General features: G+C 61.0%; 1 protein-coding gene across 1 annotated transcript; it reads left to right on the forward strand.

The window, feature by feature from the left end:
• Positions 1-1,908: 1,908 nt before the first annotated feature.
• On the forward strand, positions 1,909-17,159 carry SLC7A10 (solute carrier family 7 member 10). Its single transcript, XM_059045110.1, has 11 exons — positions 1,909-2,068; positions 11,118-11,322; positions 13,374-13,525; positions 13,790-13,915; positions 14,002-14,155; positions 14,898-15,021; positions 15,104-15,207; positions 15,565-15,661; positions 15,835-15,984; positions 16,605-16,782; positions 17,026-17,159. The coding sequence occupies exons 1-11, from the start codon at positions 1,918-1,920 to the stop codon at positions 17,157-17,159; spliced, it is 1,575 nt and encodes a 524-aa protein (XP_058901093.1). The 5' UTR covers positions 1,909-1,917.
• The last annotated feature ends 294 nt before the right edge of the window (positions 17,160-17,453 follow it).

Below are 17,453 nucleotides of genomic sequence, written 5' to 3' on the forward strand. Positions count from 1 at the left end.
ATTCCATCCTGTGCAGTGCCCCAGAGTCACCCCTTCTCCTCAAACACTGACTACACATTTCAGGTGCCATGAGAGGCTCCCCTTCGAAAGCCACAGGTTCCTGGCCCGTGGGGCTCAAGCCAACCCCCGGGGGCACCAGCCCCGGCAGGACCCTCTCCCAACAGACCCTAGCGTTGCAAGGGCAAGTGCGTGCGGAGAGCGAACGGGTCAGACCCCCCAACCCCCCCCGCAAGACAATTAAGAGTCTGCACAGCTCGTGCGCCTCCCCCGCCCCACGCCTGCGCCAGTCTCCTTTAAGAAAGTCGGCCTGAACGCGTCTCTGGGGCGGGAGGCGGAGGGCGCCAAGAATGCTGCACTCCGACGGGAGCGCAAGGGCTGAAGCTTCGCCGGGCGGCCTCCCCCTCCACGTCCCCCCAGGGTCTTCCCGCTCCTACTCCCCTGTCCCCGCCCCCGACTTCGAAGGTCCCCCTCGCCCGCAACCCCCCTGAACCGCCACGCCCGCCCCCCGATGCTCCTCCCACAGTCCGGGACCCGACCCCAGACCCCGCCCCAACCCCCGGTCCGCCCGTCGGACCGGGGCGACCCCCACCCCCACCCCGCAAGCCCCGAGGCCGCGGGCGGGGGAAGGACGGGGCGCCCGGCAAGGCCTCATCCACATGCAGGGGACGGCGCGTCGCTGCGGCCGCCAGGAAGGGACAAAGGCTGTTCCGCCGCCGGCCGCACAGTGCCAGGCTCGCCCCGCCCGCCGCCCCGGTGGCCCCCGACGCGGCCCCCCTTGCGTCTGTCCCGCCGGCCCGGCTGCACGGTCCGGACGGCTTCCGGGAGGAGGAGGCAGCCTCCCTCGGACCCTGCACTCCCTACCTCCTCCTGCGACCCCAGGGGCCACAGCCCCTTCTCCGTGTCTCGCGGGCAGTTGAGGTGGCCTCGTCGCTTGAGCTGAAGAGACTCAAGAGACGAGGGGTCTTCGCCAAAGACCCGAGTTCTAGTCCACTGAGCCCCAACTCTGTGGCCAGGCGTCTGCGGGTAGAACCTGCCGGACCCAGTCCAGAGCCAGGCTGGGCGGCAGAGGGCGGGGGAAGGTAAGCTTTAGAGCAGAACCCCTTCCAGGACCCCCACGAGGCACTGGGTCCCCTCTGGATGACGGTTAGGGGCTCCAGAGTTTTCACCCCGACCCTGTCTCCCCAGACTTTTGATGATGGGGGCTTAGGGTCTCGTGACCCCAGGGGATCTGGACAAGGCCCCCACCCCTCTGAGAGCTATACCTCAACACCCCCATCAGCGTCTGGAAGCCAAGGAGGCATCAGAAAGGGTTTGCACTTCGGCCCTGCCACTTGCTCTGTGACCTTCCTTGCTATCCTGGGGCCTCAGCTTTCACCTGTAGAGTGAGCCCAACCTCCACCCCTCTCCCGGTACACGCTCTAGGGGTCCGTGCCAGGATTTAAGGAGTATGGCAGCTCTGGCGCACAGCAGGTCTCAATACACAGACGGCTATTATTTTTGCCAGCTTCCTCAGTCTCCTTGAGGGCAGGGGGAGTCCTGCCTTTGAGCCCTGCTCCCCCGCCCCCACCCCAGGCCTCCTTCCTAGGCCTTCTTGGGTCCAGGAAGTTCTTCGTAGGTCTGCCCCCAAGTCCTCTCCTAACTTGCAGGCCCGCGTTGGGAGGGTGGGGGCCACGGGGGGGGGAGTTCCCTTTAAGGAAGGTGGGGGAGGGGGCTGCTGGCCGGTCCTCCTTCCGTCCCTCCCTGGTCCCTGCGGGCCGGGGCTCGGGGCCAGAGCCCCGCGCCAGCGCATGCGCCCGCCTGTGGGCGCTGTCCGGGCTGCGAGAGCGGCGCGCACCGACAGCCGGACGGACGGACTGACTGGCGGCTGGTCGGACAGACGGGGCAGCGCAGGGAGCTGGGACGCGGCGGGACAGCGACATGGCCGGCCACACGCAGCAGCCGAGCGGGCGCGGGAACCCGGGCCCTGCTCCCTCGCCCTCGCCCGGCCCGGGCCCCGGGCCCCGCGCCTCGGAGCGGGTGGCGCTCAAGAAGGAGATCGGGCTGGTGAGCGCCTGCACCATCATCATCGGTGAGCGGGCGCGGGGCGGGCAGGAGCCTGGGGCGGTAGGGCCTAAGGCGCACAGCGACTCGGAACAAGGAGCACCCCTCTCCGGGCGCGCCTACCGGTCTGAGACGGTGGAACATGGATGAGGGGATGCCCTCCCGGGGCACCTGCTGTGTCTCCCCTCACACGGCAGCCACGGGGCTTCTTGTTTCCACCTCCCCAAGTGCCCCGAATTTTTGCGCTTGAAGGAGGTGCAGGTCCCATCCACCGCTGGAATCCTTCTCCTGCCTTTACTTCGCCATGGACTTCCACAAGGCAGTTACCCTCAGTCTTCTCATCTATAGCATGGAGATGGCTGTGGTCCTGCCTTGAGGGCGGGAGTCTTGCAAGTGTGGGAACTCAGTAAGCTGACCCCCGCTAAGACCCCACGTTCTGGGTCTTGTGGCTTAAACTGAGTTCCTACTGTGTGCAGGTGCCACGCAGTGTGAATGATTTATTCTTCGCAAGCAGGAGGGACTTTGGGTAGCCTGGACAGGTAGAGCCAGCCCAGAGGGGAAATCGGTTCAGAGTATATAGTTAGTGCAGAATTCTGCAGCAGGACCCTGGCGGAGGGGGAGGAGCAGCCAGTGACTGGGGGAGGCCCAGGTGTGGTGGGCAGACCAAGCCTGCGAAAGGCCAACTGCTTCCTGGGCTTCCCCACCTGAGAATGAGTCTGTGCATCCTGCCCCCATTTGGGGACTTCTGGGTAGGCAGAGGGCTCAGGGCACAGAGAGAACAGTGATGGGGTTTTCCTCCTTCTGTCCCAAGTCAAGAACACTGATGCCTCAGGAACTGGCTCACCCAGACCTGTGCCTGTATCCACACCAGGTGCCTCAGAGACCCTCGTGGGAGGAGTCTGTTCCATCTCCTGTGTCCCACGAGACACAGGCTGGAAGGATGGATGGCAAGGGTCTTGACCACTCTCACTTTACCAACTGCCCAGTTTTCCCCTCCCCAGCCAGTGGGTGCTGCTTGTGCATTCACTGCCCGCCCATCCTCAGACCCCTGGAGATGGAAAAAGTTGGGGGCTCAGGAGGGCAGACTGGTGTCTCCACCTCCTCCTCCTCTGCCTCCATACTGGGAGTTCCTGGACCAAGGTTGGGGTCTAGCTCTTGGTCATGCCCTGCACTCACACTGAGAACTGCCCCAGCACACAGCCCCTGTGCAGGTACCTCTCTGTCTCACCCACTTGCACCTGGAAAGGTGTCTTCTAGGAGCTGGTCCTGATCTGGTCCAGAGACCTTCTTGACCAAGAGTGCCCCTGCTTGACTGCTGAGAGGAAGGGCTGGTTCCAGGGATTTGGCCAGGGTACTGGTTAGAGCTTTGCCCTGGCCCACACCCTCTCCAGGAGCTGTGCCCTCAGGAAGAGGAAGCCCATACATCATGGGTGGGCCTTGGGGTCAAGAGGCTGACTGTGTCTGAAGCCAGCTACAGTGCCCGGCAGGTGCAGGGAGAGACGTGGTACTTGCTGGGCTGCCTCAGCTAAACCCAGCACCCTCGAGCTGTATTCCTACTCTTCCTCCTCCCTGCCTCCCATCCCCCTCAGGTCAGGCAGAGGCTGCTGGCTCCTTTCTCCTCAAAAGAGGGCCCTGGTGGTGATGGTGGGAGTGGATGAGGCTAATTCTGCAAGAATTCTTCTGTGCAGCACAGCTCTGCCCTTACAGCTCACCCACTTTTCATACCATTTTTGCTGTTCCAGGTCCACTGCCCTCTTGGCTTCAGGCCTTGAAGACTGAGCTGGGGCTAGGAGTGACTTAGCCAAGAGTAGCGGACTCAGGAACAGAACCCAGATGACCTGACTCCAGCCCAGGACACTCAGGGGTGGTCCTACAAACCTGCTTGGGGAGCTTTGAGGGGTTTCAGCAGGCAGGAGGCTGGACTGGGCAGGAGACAGACAAGGGGACAAGGGGACAAGGGGACCTGGTCCAGAAGGTGACAGATGAGGAGGAGGCAGGGGTGGGCTGAATCACTGCACTGCCCTCCCTAGCCTGATGCCCTGAAGGCCCCCACTTCCTCCCCTTTCACTGTTCTGGTAGCCTGGACTCCCACATCTTTCCCCACTTTCCTGCCCTGGGGAGCCTGGTCAAAGTAAAAAATGTCTGCCAAGCGTCATAGTTTAGCCTTAAACGTCTTGAAAACTTTATAGCTTCCTCCATAATCTTTCTTGTTTGATAGCAGCTTATTATCTCCAAAACTTCCAAATAGACCCTCCCAGAAGATCGGATAATTCTCTCCCCTTGTAACTCCTGCCCCAGGCTGAGGAATGGAATGACATAAAAGGGCTTTGGGCTAGAACAAGACTCCACCTAAAATGTGTTTAGGACAGCACCCGCTGGCTGCAGCGAACACAACTGGAGGGGAACGGGCCAGCCTGGAGGAAAAAGAGCCTTCTGGGACAGGGACTGTGCAAGACATCACCACATCCAATGCCTATTCAGAAAAACACACCTTACTACATTATGAAAACATGTTCTCCCTTTATCTCATTTGATTGCCTGCCTTGCAAGATGGGAATTTTTATACCCATTTTACAGATGTAGAAACTGAGGTTGGAAGTTAAATAACAATGCTGCAAGTGGTGAACTCGGAATTTGGAACCAGACTTGGATTCTTCTCCCAATGCAGTGCCCTTCTTCACACTGCTTTGACGCAGGGCAAAACTGGGGCCAGATGCAGAGCCCGTGATGGGGGAAGGTTGAAGATTGATCCGGGCGCTCATCCAGCCAGGATTTAGTGCGCTTGCCACTCTACTATGGGTAGATGAACAACCAACAGGTGGACAGAGAAATAGCCTCTGACTCCCCCACCCCCACCCCCACCCAGGGCTGTATGTACAGGGTCTCTTGTCCTGGCTCAGGTACCACAACCAGCTCCCTCCCCATCCACACCCAAGGAAGGGTCGTGCCCAGGTTCAGCAGAGTGGGAATCAGCCGGGTCTGCTGACCAGACTGTCCTGTCCTTCGCTCTCTCCCTTTGACTCAAATATCCAGCCCATGTTTGTGGATCAGGCTCAAGTATGTTCTAGGACTCAGGGGCCTCCTTCATGAACCCTGTCTCCTTAGGAGCCAGTCTCTACTTATCCAGCCATGGCCAGGTCCCTCTGTTGTCTCTGGGGCTGGAGGTGCTGGGCTGCTCAGAGGATAGCCCTCTCCAGAACCCCAACCCATCCTCCCCGGGACCCTGAGGGGACATAAAACTACACAGGAGGCTGTCTGTACCTCACCATAGGCCCAATTTACAGATGAGGAAACTGGGGACCTGAGGCTGCAACCAGCCCAGGGTCAGATGCCCTTGGTATGCTCTAAGACACCGTTGGGGGCTGAAGCAGCTCTGGCTACAAGGATGGGGCCTGTTAGCTCTGGTCACGCTCATTCATCGATTCAACAATTAGGTACTGGACAGTGCTGGGCACTGTTCTAGGTGCTGGAGACATAACAGGGAACAAGACAGACAAAATCCCTGTCCTCCTGGAGCTGACGTTCCAGCATGGAAGTCAAAGAGCAAACAAGATAAACAAGCTGAATTTTTAGCTGCCAGGGTAATGATAAGTGCTAAGGTGAGAAAGTGAAGGAGGGAGGATTGTAGGGAGGAGATGAGTCAGGAGTGACGTGGGGTGCAGTCTGTGTAGGCCTTGCAGCCACAGTAAAGACTTTGCCTTTTTCTCTTTGTCAGGTGGGAGCCTGGGAGGGCTTTGGGCAGAAGTGGGATGGCATGGGGTGGGGTGGGATGGCATGGGGTGGCACGGGGTGGCATGGGGTAGGATCGCATGGGGTGGCACGGGGTGGGATGGCATGTGGTGGCACAGGGTGGGATGGTATGGGGTGGCACAGGGTGGGATAGCATGGGATGGGATGGGGTGGGATGGCATGGGGTGGCACAGGGTGGGGTGGTATGGGGTGGCACGGGGTGGCATGGGGTGGGATCGCATGGGGTAGCACGGGGTGGGATGGCATGGGGTGGCACGGGATGGGGTGGCACGGGGTGGGATGCTATGGGGTGGCACGGGGTGGCATGGGGTGGCACGGGATGGCATGGCCTGGGGCTTACCGTGGAGAAGAGGCTGTGGGCAGAAGAGGCAGAAGCTGGAAGCCCAGTCGGGAGGGTACTTGAGTCACCTGGGAAAGAGATGATGGTAGTTCCGAGCAGGGTGGCAGCAGTGGAGGTGCTGAGAGGAGGTTCAGTCCTAGGTGTGTTTGGAAGATTGAGCCAGATGTGTTGAACTGGACACAAGGTATAGCAGAGTGGAGTCTGGGTGACAGCACGTTGGGGCCTGAGCAGCTGGGAGCATGGTTTGCCATTAATTGACCTGGGAAGACTGTGAGGTGAGCAGGTCCAGGGGAGAGAGTTCCACACTCCTGCCCGCCCCTCTCTTGGACGGAAAGTGGGTTGGGCCGGAGGCGCACGCTGACCAATTGGCAATTCCAGGCACGTCCTGGAAACGTCCCCGCTCACCTCCCTGGAGTTCTGCCAACACCTCAGCGGGCACTGCTGTCCCCCTCAAGGGTGCCTGACAGGCTCACCACAAGGACACTGTGCTGGGAGTCACAGGCTTCACCAGAGCAATAGCAGGGCCCCCAAAGCAGGGCTCTGGCCGCTGACCCCAGGCTGTTGACGTCCGATAGGGTTCAGATCCAAAGGCCAGCTTGGGTGGCCTGGGGTGTCTCCAAGGTAGATGACAATAGTGAGACCCATAAGCATTTCCTGGGGCCTCTGATGTAGCAGGCAGTGTGGGAACAGACCCACATCACTGCCTCATCTCCCCGTCTTACAGATAAGGAGGTTCAGAGAGTGAAGTACCTTGTCCACAGCCTCCCGCCATGAGGGATCTGGGATTCAGACCCAGATGTAGGGGTTCTCAACTAGTAATTGGCCCTGCCCATGGCCTCAGGGGCCTTGGGACTTACCAACAGGGATTTGGAGCGCTTCCCCAGAGCCCTCATGGGTCACATCCTAACAGGGAGGTGCTGGGACTCATTGCCCAGGGCAAGAGAAGGAGGCCTGGCCTATGGCCAGCCCCTGATCAGACCCAGGAGCCCTGAGCTAGTCTCTGCCAGGCCAGCGTGGCAGGAGGAGGCCCCGCCATAGCCCTGCTCGCGGAAGAGGCAGGCATAGGCCAGGTGCGTGTAAGGGGACCTAGGCCCTGGGGGTTCCCTGTCCTTCTAGGGGGCTTGGACTTCTCATCTCAGCAAGCCAGGGCACAGACCCCGCCCTCTGACAATGCAGGGTCCACCCAGGATGGCAAATAAAGGAGTCACTTCTTGGCCATACTCCAGGTACCATGGGAGAGGAGCAGGGGCCAGGTTATAGGAATCAGGATGGGAGATCAGGGAGGGCTTCCTGGGGGTGGCGTTGCTTCTGGGAAGCCATTGAGCTGGGGAGAGACCTGCCACAATGCGGGACAGAGGGGCCCAGGCAGAAACTGTGTTTCCTTGGGCCCCGTGCAGATGTTCAGGACGCGTCCCTCCTGCCCAGCAGTGCCTCAGCCAAAGTCAGTGTTGCACCAGCCCTCTGCTGCCCCCTAGCCCAGTGGCCCTTCCTGGCACAAGGGGAAACTGAGGCCCAAGGAGCAGCACGGGCCTGAGGTCACACAACAGACTCCTGAAAGTGTTCTAGGGATGAGGGGTGGTGCCAGCAGCCTGACAGGACCTCCCTGACCCCTCCCCCAAATCCGACTCTGCACGTTCCCCACACACACACCGAGGGCAGCTGGCCGCTTCCACCCACACCACCTCCGCAGTCCACCCCTGTGACCTCTGTGGTCAGCTCATGCCTCCCAGAAATAGGTCAGCACTTACCGCTGCAGCCGGGGGAACAATGGCTCTTTCTTCGTTCCTTCAGCGGGCCACACATCTTAATGTGATAAAAACCACCCAGCTTGGCCTGAGGGAAGAGGGGTGGGAGGAGACTGGAGGGGGGCCCCCTAGTTGAGGGACCCACATCCTCGCCCACCTTCCTGGGAGCTCTGGCCCTGCCAAGGACCTGCAGGGACCACAGAGCAGCCGTCCCACTGCGTGGATGGGAACATGGAGGTCTCGGAACCCACATTTCTCCAGCCGGCCGTCAGTCAGACACCCGACCAGGTGCTCAGCAGTATCCCCCGGCCCATCCCACAGTCTGTGGTTCCTGCCCCTCCTCCCGAGGGCTGAGAAGGGAGGCCTGGACGCACCACCAGGAGGCCTGGGCAGGCTCCCCTGCAGCACTGCCTTACAGCTCCATGGTCCCTTCTCCACACCTCCTGAAGTCATTCCGTGCTGGAGACACCCACCCCTGTCCTCAGCAACACCCCTCCTTCTCCCTGCCCTCTGCTCCTCGCCCAAGCCACCACCCCTCTTGCTCCTTGCAGAGCCCCGACCAGCCCACATGGTGCCAAGAGCAGCCAGTGGACCTCGATGGGGTTTTCTGCCACCTTCCAGCACAAACCTGAGGCTGATGCTGGAGGCTGTCCAGGCCCAGAGGAAGAGGCCCCCAGAGAGCTCAGGGCCTCCTGCTGGCACATGTGTTCCTTTGAGCCACGTGGGGAGAAGTCCTGCACTGTTGCCTGCGGCCATGTGTCTAAAACAATAGCAATCCTCACCCCCGGCCCATCCCCCGAGTCTTCAGCCACTGGGCACAGACAAGTGATGTGTCCCTTTCAAATCCCAGCCTTGGAGGACGAGGCGCCAGGTGTGGCTTCCCCGAGGGCTACAGTCGTGAGGCCCCGTCAGGCTGAGGTGTGTAGGGTGGTGGGCGTCCCCACGGGGTGGGTGGCCCAGGGCCCTGGATGCACCCAGCTCCTTCCAAGGCCACCCAGCCCCCACTGGCTTCCAACCTCCCTGGCTTTTGGCAGATCCCACTCCACCAGGTCCTGAGAACAGAGGCTCTGCTGCTGGATAGAGCAAACGCAAAGGCTCTTTAGAAGCCTAATAGCCCACCCAGGCCCTGGGCCCCGTGGTAGATGAAGGAAGCGGCCCCTCTCTCCCTGGAAGCGAGCTGAGGGCACAGCTTACCTCTGAGGCTGGGAGACAGGAATTCTTTCCTCCTTATCTGGATGTATTTAGGGCTCCTGGGACGTGACTAGAAAACCAAGTGGGGCGTCGTGGCCGTCCAGACTGGAAATCTGTGCCGGCCGGGTGGGGGTGGGGTAGGACTGTGGACAGGGAACGCATGCAGATGGGCCGCCCCAGCTGTGTCCTCGTCCAGACCCGCCTGGGGGCCTGGCAGGTGGGGCAGGCAGGGTCTGCCCTGAAGGACGTGTGCTCCCCCTGGGCCCTGGCAGGTGGGGCCATCTCGTGGAGGGCCTGAGCCCTGGGTGCCAGCAGTGTTGCTTTTTTCTGCATGTGGCCCGTGGGTTCTGGGATTATTTCCTCTTGGGCAGGCCCTAGTCCAAATCACCAGTGACGTGACCTGATTCATTTGCACAGATGATGAGACGCGGCTAACGCAGAACATTGCCCTCTTTGCGCTAACTGCCAGGGAGCTCAGGGCTAAGTGGGCGCTCAGCGTTTTGCTATTAATTGGGAACCTGGGAACCTGCTCTGCAGCCCACAGCTTGGCCCTCTGAGCGTTTCCCATTGTTCTGCTATCAGACCCCAGGAGTGCCACACAATGCCCATACTTCCAAAACTCAGACTCGGCCCAGGGGCAGGCCAGGCCTTCTGTGACCCATGACCTGGCAGATTCCACTGGCACCCAAGCCTTGGAAGCTAGCCACCCCCTCTGCTCCTGCCTACAGCGCCCTTCTGGGAGGGTCGAGGGGAGGCTGCTGCCCCCCACTTCACAGAGGAAGAGATCGGTCCTTCAGTGGCACTGGTGCCACTTTGGGCATCAGGCTATTCACTCGTCCTGTAGTTTGCTCAACAGATGTGTACTGAGCACCAACTGTGTGCTGGAGGCCCAAGGTGAGGTCGCAGATGGTACACAGAGAATCACGCACAGAGGCAGAGGACATCTGGATACAGCTGTGAATGAGCTGAGGCTTCCCATACAGCACCTCGCTGAGTCCTCACAACAGTGCCATTGTATAGACGGGACTCAAGAGGTGACATGAGTGGGGAGAGCTTCCCTGCCTCCTGAGCCCCAGCCAGGGTTTCCCACTGTGGTCCTAGGATTAGAGCAGTGACCCCTGTTTGCAACCAGTGAGCTGTTCCCAAGGGAGAGGCATCTGTGTTCAGACCCCAGGCTGAGCCAACTGAGTCCTGCCAGCCTGCCATCATCCACCCCATCTCTTCCGCGATGGCTGCTAAGCAACCCCCAGCCCTGAAAATGCACCAGCTCCTCTCCCTCACCCCACTGACCCTTGCCCAGGACCTGAAACATTTTAACAATGCCAGGAAATCAGGTCTCTTCCAAGTCTGTGTCCACAGCATGGGTCCTAGGTCAGGGAGGAGCCCAGCAGGCAAAGGGCTCTTTAATAGTGAAAGAGGAGATGGAAGATAAAGAAAGAAAGTACGGAGCAGGGTCTGGGGCTGTGAAGTGGGAGGAGGAGCTTTACCGGTGTGGTCAAGGAGGGCTTCATGGAGGAGGTGCCAGTCCCCAATCCACTCCATGAGTTTGGATTTCAGCCAATAGGAAGGTGGCAAGAGAGTATCATGGTCAAGGTCCTGCTTTAGGTGGCCAGCTCTGGCCAGGCTGGGAGGAAGCCAGATGGTTGGAGGCTGACAAGCCTGGAGGCCTTGGCCAGGGGCGAGGGGCTGGGCCTGGGCCCTGTGGGGATGCACAGGAGTGGCTGCCTCTCCGCCACTGCTTGTGCTTGCCCCACCTCATGGTGGTTAGTTGGGGGCAGAGGAACTCGGAACAGGACCCATCCCTGGCAGGGGAGCCTGTCTGGACAAAGTGCCACTCCCCATGCCAGGGGCTGGGGAGGGGAGATGAGGCGGCCAGAGTGGGACTTGCAGGGTTGGAGGGATCCATGGCATCCACATGCCTCCAGGCCCACCCTCCTCCTTGAGGGAGCAGCCCGGGCTCCCCTCCTCACTGCAGCATCTGGAGCTGCACAGAGTGGTTGCCCTGCTGGGGACGCCCAGACCTGATGCCTCCCCACCTCTTCCCCCCACAGGAAACATCATCGGCTCGGGCATCTTCATCTCCCCCAAGGGGGTCCTAGAGCACTGTGGCTCCGTGGGTCTGGCCCTCTTCGTCTGGGTCCTGGGTGGGGGCATCACTGCCTTGGGCTCACTCTGCTACGCGGAGCTGGGAGTCGCCATCCCCAGGTCTGGTGGGGACTACGCCTATGTCACCGAGATCTTCGGGGGCCTGGCTGGGTGAGTGTGGGGCACCAGCAGCTGTGGGGTGGCGACAGCCTCTCCAGAATGGATGGCCAGCTGGGCCCAGGACCCCAGTGTCCTCCTCTGCTTCTCACATCGCAGGGAGGTCATGGGAGTGGATGGAGGGAAGGGGAGGTGTTGGGCAGCCTTCTAAGGCCAGGGAGGGTGGGACCAACGTCCACCCCACTCCAGCTGGCCCCTTGACCTCTCTGTGCTTCCTTTTAAATAGAGCTCCTCTAAGCCCCACTCTCCACCCAGGTGCTTATGGGTGGGGAGGACCTTACTATGGAAACCTCTAGATCATGCCAACATCCAGTCGGGGACACCTTGATGTTAGTAAACTAAATGCAGAGGGCGGGGGCCATGATAGTCCTATCAACGCCCTGCAAGAGGTCCCCTTTAAATAGCTCCCGATGCTCCTTTATTCACCGTGAACATTAGCTGAGCACCTACTGTGTGCTGAGGGCCAGGACGCAATAATAAAAAGATCCATCCCGGGCCTCAAGTTGCTTACGGTGCAGAAGGGAAATAATCCTTCAAGTGTGATTAAGACCAGGAGGATCCTTGCTTTGAAGATATGTGAGAGGCTGCAGCCCAGCAGCCAAGAGAACAGGGTGCCCACCACCCAGAGAAGACTCCCAGAAAAAACCACATTTGTGCCAAGGCTTGGAGGAAGGGTGGGGTTTTGTTGGCCGACCAGTGAGGAGGGGTAGCACATACAGAGGGTGGTGGCCTGGGCGCCCTTGGTCTGTCCGCCACGGCCACAGGTGAGGTCAGATCCATCATAGACGCCAGGGCTTGTCGGGGACGGGACAGCCTGTAGGTGGAGGGCCATCAAAGCTATTGCCGCTATCCAGCTGAACAAAGGTACAAGGAAGATTCCAGAACCATTTAGGAGTCTAAATTGGGAGGACATGGTGGCCAGTGTGGCATGAAGGAGAGCCTTGGAGAGACTCCATAGATGGTGGTTCCTGGGATGGGGAGACAGTTTGCCACATAGGTGGGGTCTGTGGCATGTCCGGGGAGATGCTGAGTCAGGCCTTGGGTGGGGGATCTGGAGCGCAGAGGAAAGGTCTGGGCTGAAGTATTTAAAGTTTGGTTCTGAGGGATGTGCTCAGGGGCCTTTAACAGGGCAGTGGAGGATGGGGCACTGGTGTTCTCCTCTGGGGAGAGGGTCCTCAAAGGGGCCTGGGACCCAAGAAAGCAGAAGAATTTTGCTGTGTGGCAGAAAACTCAAGAAGATGGGAGGGAGAGGAGGACCCGAGACCCAAACCAAGGGCACCCAGCATCGAGGGTGGGAGGAGGGTCATGGAGCTAGGACGTCCCAGAAGCCAAAGCGGGAGAGGTGGTACAAAGCAAGAGGTAAGGAAGCAGGGCTACAGAGCAAAGGTGAGGACCAAGAGGAAGCCACTGAGCTTGGTGCCCCTGGATGAGGCAATCCCTACCCTCAAGGTGGGACGGACAGGGGACTAGGACCACCCCCACGGACAGGCACTCCCCTGGGTACAGGCCGAGCCCCCAGGAACAGGTCGGGCCTCACTCCCACGTGGGCACCCTGCAGAGGTGAGATTCTGGCAGGTGGGATATAAATCCCTGTCACCCCAGCCAGGGGTCTTTGCAAGGTCCGGTCCCTCGGGGATCACAGCTCAGAATCAGCCACCTGCAGCCACAGGGCTCTGCTGAGAACTACAGCTGGAGCTGTGGCTGGAGGTCCTGGGACAGCCCACCCCAGCTCAGGAGCAGCCTGTGACCGGGGATTAGGTGGCCATTAGAAAAGTGGTTGGTTCCCGAGTCTCTCTCCACACCTGCCCAAGGGCAGCCCGTAGCTGTTTGCACTGAACACCGTCTCTCTCTGTTGAAACGGTTCATAAATAGAGCAGAGACCTCGACAAGGTTGGCCCTGCCTCCCTGGACCAAAGCTGGTATCTGGCCCCCACAGCAGGCCTGGGTGCCGGGGCCCAGGGTGCAGCCCCGCTCCACACATCTGGGCCCCCTTGGCTGGGAGGCTGCAGGGAGGCCTGAGCCACTCGGGCCCTCACTCCTTCCAGCTTCCTGCTGCTCTGGAGCGCTGTCCTCATCATGTACCCCACCAGCCTGGCCGTCATCTCCATGACCTTCTCCAACTACGTGCTGCAGCCCGTGTTCCCCAACTGCATCCCCCCGGCCGCTGCTTCCCGTGCGCTCTCCATGGCCTGCCTTAGTGAGTGTCCACCGTGGGGCCAGGCTGGGCCTCTGTCCCCAGGGCCCACCCTCCTCCCTGCCCCCGTGGGGGGACTTTGGGGGGAGGTCCCTCCAGCTGTGAGTTCCCGTGAAGTCGGCCTCAGGGGTTGGGCTTCTGGCACTCCAGCTGCTGCAGGGGACACCGCTCTCCTGCAGCCCGGGCTGGACTTGGCTATGGCCCACCCCGAGGGGCTTGGCCTCGGGTGCCCGCCCACCCAGTCACCCACCTGCCCTTCCTCCTCAGTGCTCCTGACGTGGGTGAACAGCTCGAGCGTGCGCTGGGCCACGCGCATCCAGGACGTGTTCACCGGCGGGAAGCTGCTGGCCCTCTCGCTCATCATTGGCGTGGGCTTTGTCCAGATCTTCCAAGGTAGGGCCGGGCTGTGGGGTGGGGCGGCGGGGGGCTGGGCACAGGGCCGGGGAGATGACGCTGACCCTTGACCTCTGGACCCCCAGGACACTTCGAGGAGCTGAGGCCCAGCAACGCCTTCGACTTCTGGATGACGCCTTCCGTGGGTCACCTGGCCCTGGCCTTCCTCCAGGGCTCCTTTGCCTTCAGCGGCTGGAACTTCCTCAACTATGTCACCGAGGAGCTGGTGGACCCTCGAAAGTGAGCGGGGCTCCGGCCAGGCCCTGGGAAGGGGTGTGGCGTGGGGTGGGAGAGGCAGCCTCCCCACACAGAGCCGCTGTCACCTCTGGCCCGTCTGGTCATCTGCCTGACCACAATGCTACCCACCGGGAACGGCTCTGGAAAGGCAGCCGGGACGCTTGTGTTCCAGCCTGACCCTGTTCTGTATGGCTGTGGATGAGTCACGGCCCCTTGCTGGGCCTCAGAAACACTGAGCATCATTGTCTCGCTGTAAATGGATCCAGCTATTTGCATTTGGCCAAAAATTACACATGTGCACACAACACGGTCCCTAAAAATGAAGCCAATGGCTCTCAGCTGGGACCTTGACAGTGAACAGTTACAGCTGGAGCTGGGGCTGACGGGAGTCCCTGGGGACCCTGGTCTGTGGATGGAGCTCTAAGGGCGCTTTGAGGATTTTCAAGGCTGATTTTGGCTGTAGGCAATGTCCTTTTCATGTGCAGACATTAGATCCGCCCCCCGCCCCGGGATATGGGTGGCCCCTCCTCCATTTGCCCTTCCTCCCACCAGCCTGTGCCAAGGCTGGGCTGGGGACTAGGGGGGAGACAGACAGCAGTGCTGCCCCCTTCGCTGCCCCAAGGCCCCCAGCAGACCCAGGAGGTGGAGGCTCAAAGCTGCCCCACTGCTGGGTCCCCTGCCACACTCCCCACCACCCTAGGGCCCCGCAAGGGCTGATGCTGACACACTGCACCACTGTTCCCAGGAACCTACCTCGCGCCATCTTCATCTCCATCCCCCTGGTGACCTTCGTGTACACCTTCACCAACGTGGCCTACTTCACTGCCATGTCCCCCCGGGAGCTGCTGGCCTCTAACGCAGTGGCCGTGGTGAGTGGGGCCCCGCTTGGTCCCGGCTCCTGCCTGGCCTCCACCCTGCCTCACGCACCACCTCTCTTCTGTGCCCACCCAGACCTTCGGGGAGAAGCTGCTGGGCTACTTTTCTTGGGTCATGCCCGTCTCCGTGGCACTTTCCACTTTCGGAGGGATCAACGGCTACCTGTTCACCTCCTCCAGGTGACTGGACTGGGAAGAGGGCGGTCAGGGTGAGGCAAGGCAGCTGCCCTGGTGCACACGAGCAGTGCCGGGGGCCAGAGGAAGTGAAGTCCTGCCCGGTGGGGCCCACCTGAAGCTGGGACCATGAACTCCCCGGTAACAGATGTCTGATCCCAATTGCGAGGAAAAGAAAGCGAGAGGGAGGCGGGCTAGGTGAGGGGAAGAACCGCCTAGTGGAGCTGCTGGGGCCCAGAGCAGGGAGTCGGAGGTGACAGCTCAAGAGGACCATCGGGTCTAGAGCTGAGGTGGGGATCTGGCCAGCAGCGAGGCCCCAGGCTGGGCTCACGGCTCCTACCCACCTCCGTCCCCACCCCCCAGACTGTGCTTCTCTGGAGCCCGAGAGGGACACCTGCCCAGCCTGCTGGCCATGATCCACGTCAGACACTGCACCCCTATCCCCGCCCTCCTCGTCTGCGTAAGTTGGGGGACCCAGGCTCCCGAGGCGGGGAGCCAGGGCCACGTAGCAGTGTGGGTGGGGGCGGGAGGGCCGGGCTCGCTGACCCCCTGGCCCCAGGCGGCCGGCCCAGGGCCCCTGCTGGGCTGACAGGAGGCAGGTGGGAGTCAGCCCTCAGCCCAGTCCTCTCCCAGGGCGGGGCCACGGCTGTCATCATGCTTGTGGGAGACACGTACACGCTCATCAACTACGTGTCCTTCATCAACTACCTCTGCTACGGCGTCACCATCCTGGGCCTGCTCGTGCTGCGCTGGAGGTGGCCGGCGCTCCACAGGCCCATCAAGGTGAGGCCCGGAGGGGACCGGCCAGCCCCCGTGCCGGGAGCAGTCAGGGCCACCCCTTTACCCGTTTGGGCACCAGGGGCGGCGACGGCAGCGATGGTGAGGCCAGCCTTTGCCGTGTGCTGGGCCCTGCTCGGGGCCCTGTGTGCGCTGGCCTATCCAGTCCTTAAGGCAGCCCCGTGGGGTGCGTGCTGTGAATACTCCCACTTCACGGACGGGAAAATAAGGCTCAGACATGACGGTCACACAGGATTCCACGAGCCCACAGAAAACAGAAGACCCAAAACCGAGCTAAAAGAAAAGTCCTCCCGTTTGCATGTAAATCCCTGAGCTGGAGAAGTGCTCAGTGCCTGGAATGTGAAACGCCCAAAAATCAGTCGCCTTCAGCCCAGTGCCGAGTGGCAAGTCCACATACAGTCGCTGTGTGGAGCTCAGAGCCGCTGAAATTGACAAACCCTCAACAATTTGGCCAACTGGCCAGCCACGTTGGGCTGCTGGCAGAAGGGGGCCCCTCAGGCCTCGGCTCCCAGGAGAGGGGGGGAAAGGGCCTCAGACCCCCGGGGGGGTGGGGCAGGAGAGCCAGGGGTCCTGCGCCATCGGCACTGCTGCTCACTGTCCCCCAGGTGAACCTCCTTGTCCCCGTCGCGTACTTGGTCTTCTGGGCATTCCTGCTGGTCTTCAGCTTCATCTCGGAGCCCATGGTGTGCGGGGTGGGCGTAATCATCATCCTCACAGGGGTGCCCATTTTCTTCCTGGGAGTGCTCTGGAGAAGCAAACCAAAGTGTGTGCACACACTCACAGGTGAGCCAGGCAGCTCCCCGACGGGGCGGGGCCTGGAGATGGAACCCTCTTGGGGGCTCACCCTAGAGCGGGGTCTCCCGGCAGCTGCGGTGGCCACAGGGGGCCCAACCGTCACCAAATGTCTCCCCGTGGCTTGGCCCAAGTGTCCAGGTCCCACGTGCAGAGGGAGCGGCTCCCTGAGGAACCCCGTCCGACAGGGTCAGACCCCAGGGTCCATCTGTCGGCCTGTCTGTCTGTCCTCAGAGTCAATGACACGCTGGGGCCAGGAGCTGTGTTTCGTGGTCTACCCCCAGGGCTCCCCGGAGGAGGAGGAAAATGGCCCCTGCCAGCCCTCCCCACTGCCCGCCGCCACGGACAAGCCCTTGAAGACACAATGAGACATTGTGGAGCCTTGAAGCAGCTGTTTCTGTTTACATGTTGTTTATGAGGAGGTGTTTTTGCACAAAAAAAAAAAAAAAAAAAAAAAAATTTTCCTGGGGAAAAAAAGAGATCCGACTCTTAGAGGCCTGTGGTAAGGAAGCCCTGAAGATGTGGACTGGGTCCCCTGTCAGCGCTGCCCCGCTAGCTTTTCCTGGAAAGGTCTACGAATAAAACAGGGCTGGTGGTGTACCTGTGTCAGGTGAGTCCCTGGTGGGCACCTCTCGGTGGGGGGCACCCCTCGGTGGGGGGCA

Source organism: Kogia breviceps, chromosome 18, assembly GCF_026419965.1.
Source record: "Kogia breviceps isolate mKogBre1 chromosome 18, mKogBre1 haplotype 1, whole genome shotgun sequence".
NCBI lineage: Eukaryota > Metazoa > Chordata > Mammalia > Artiodactyla > Physeteridae > Kogia > Kogia breviceps.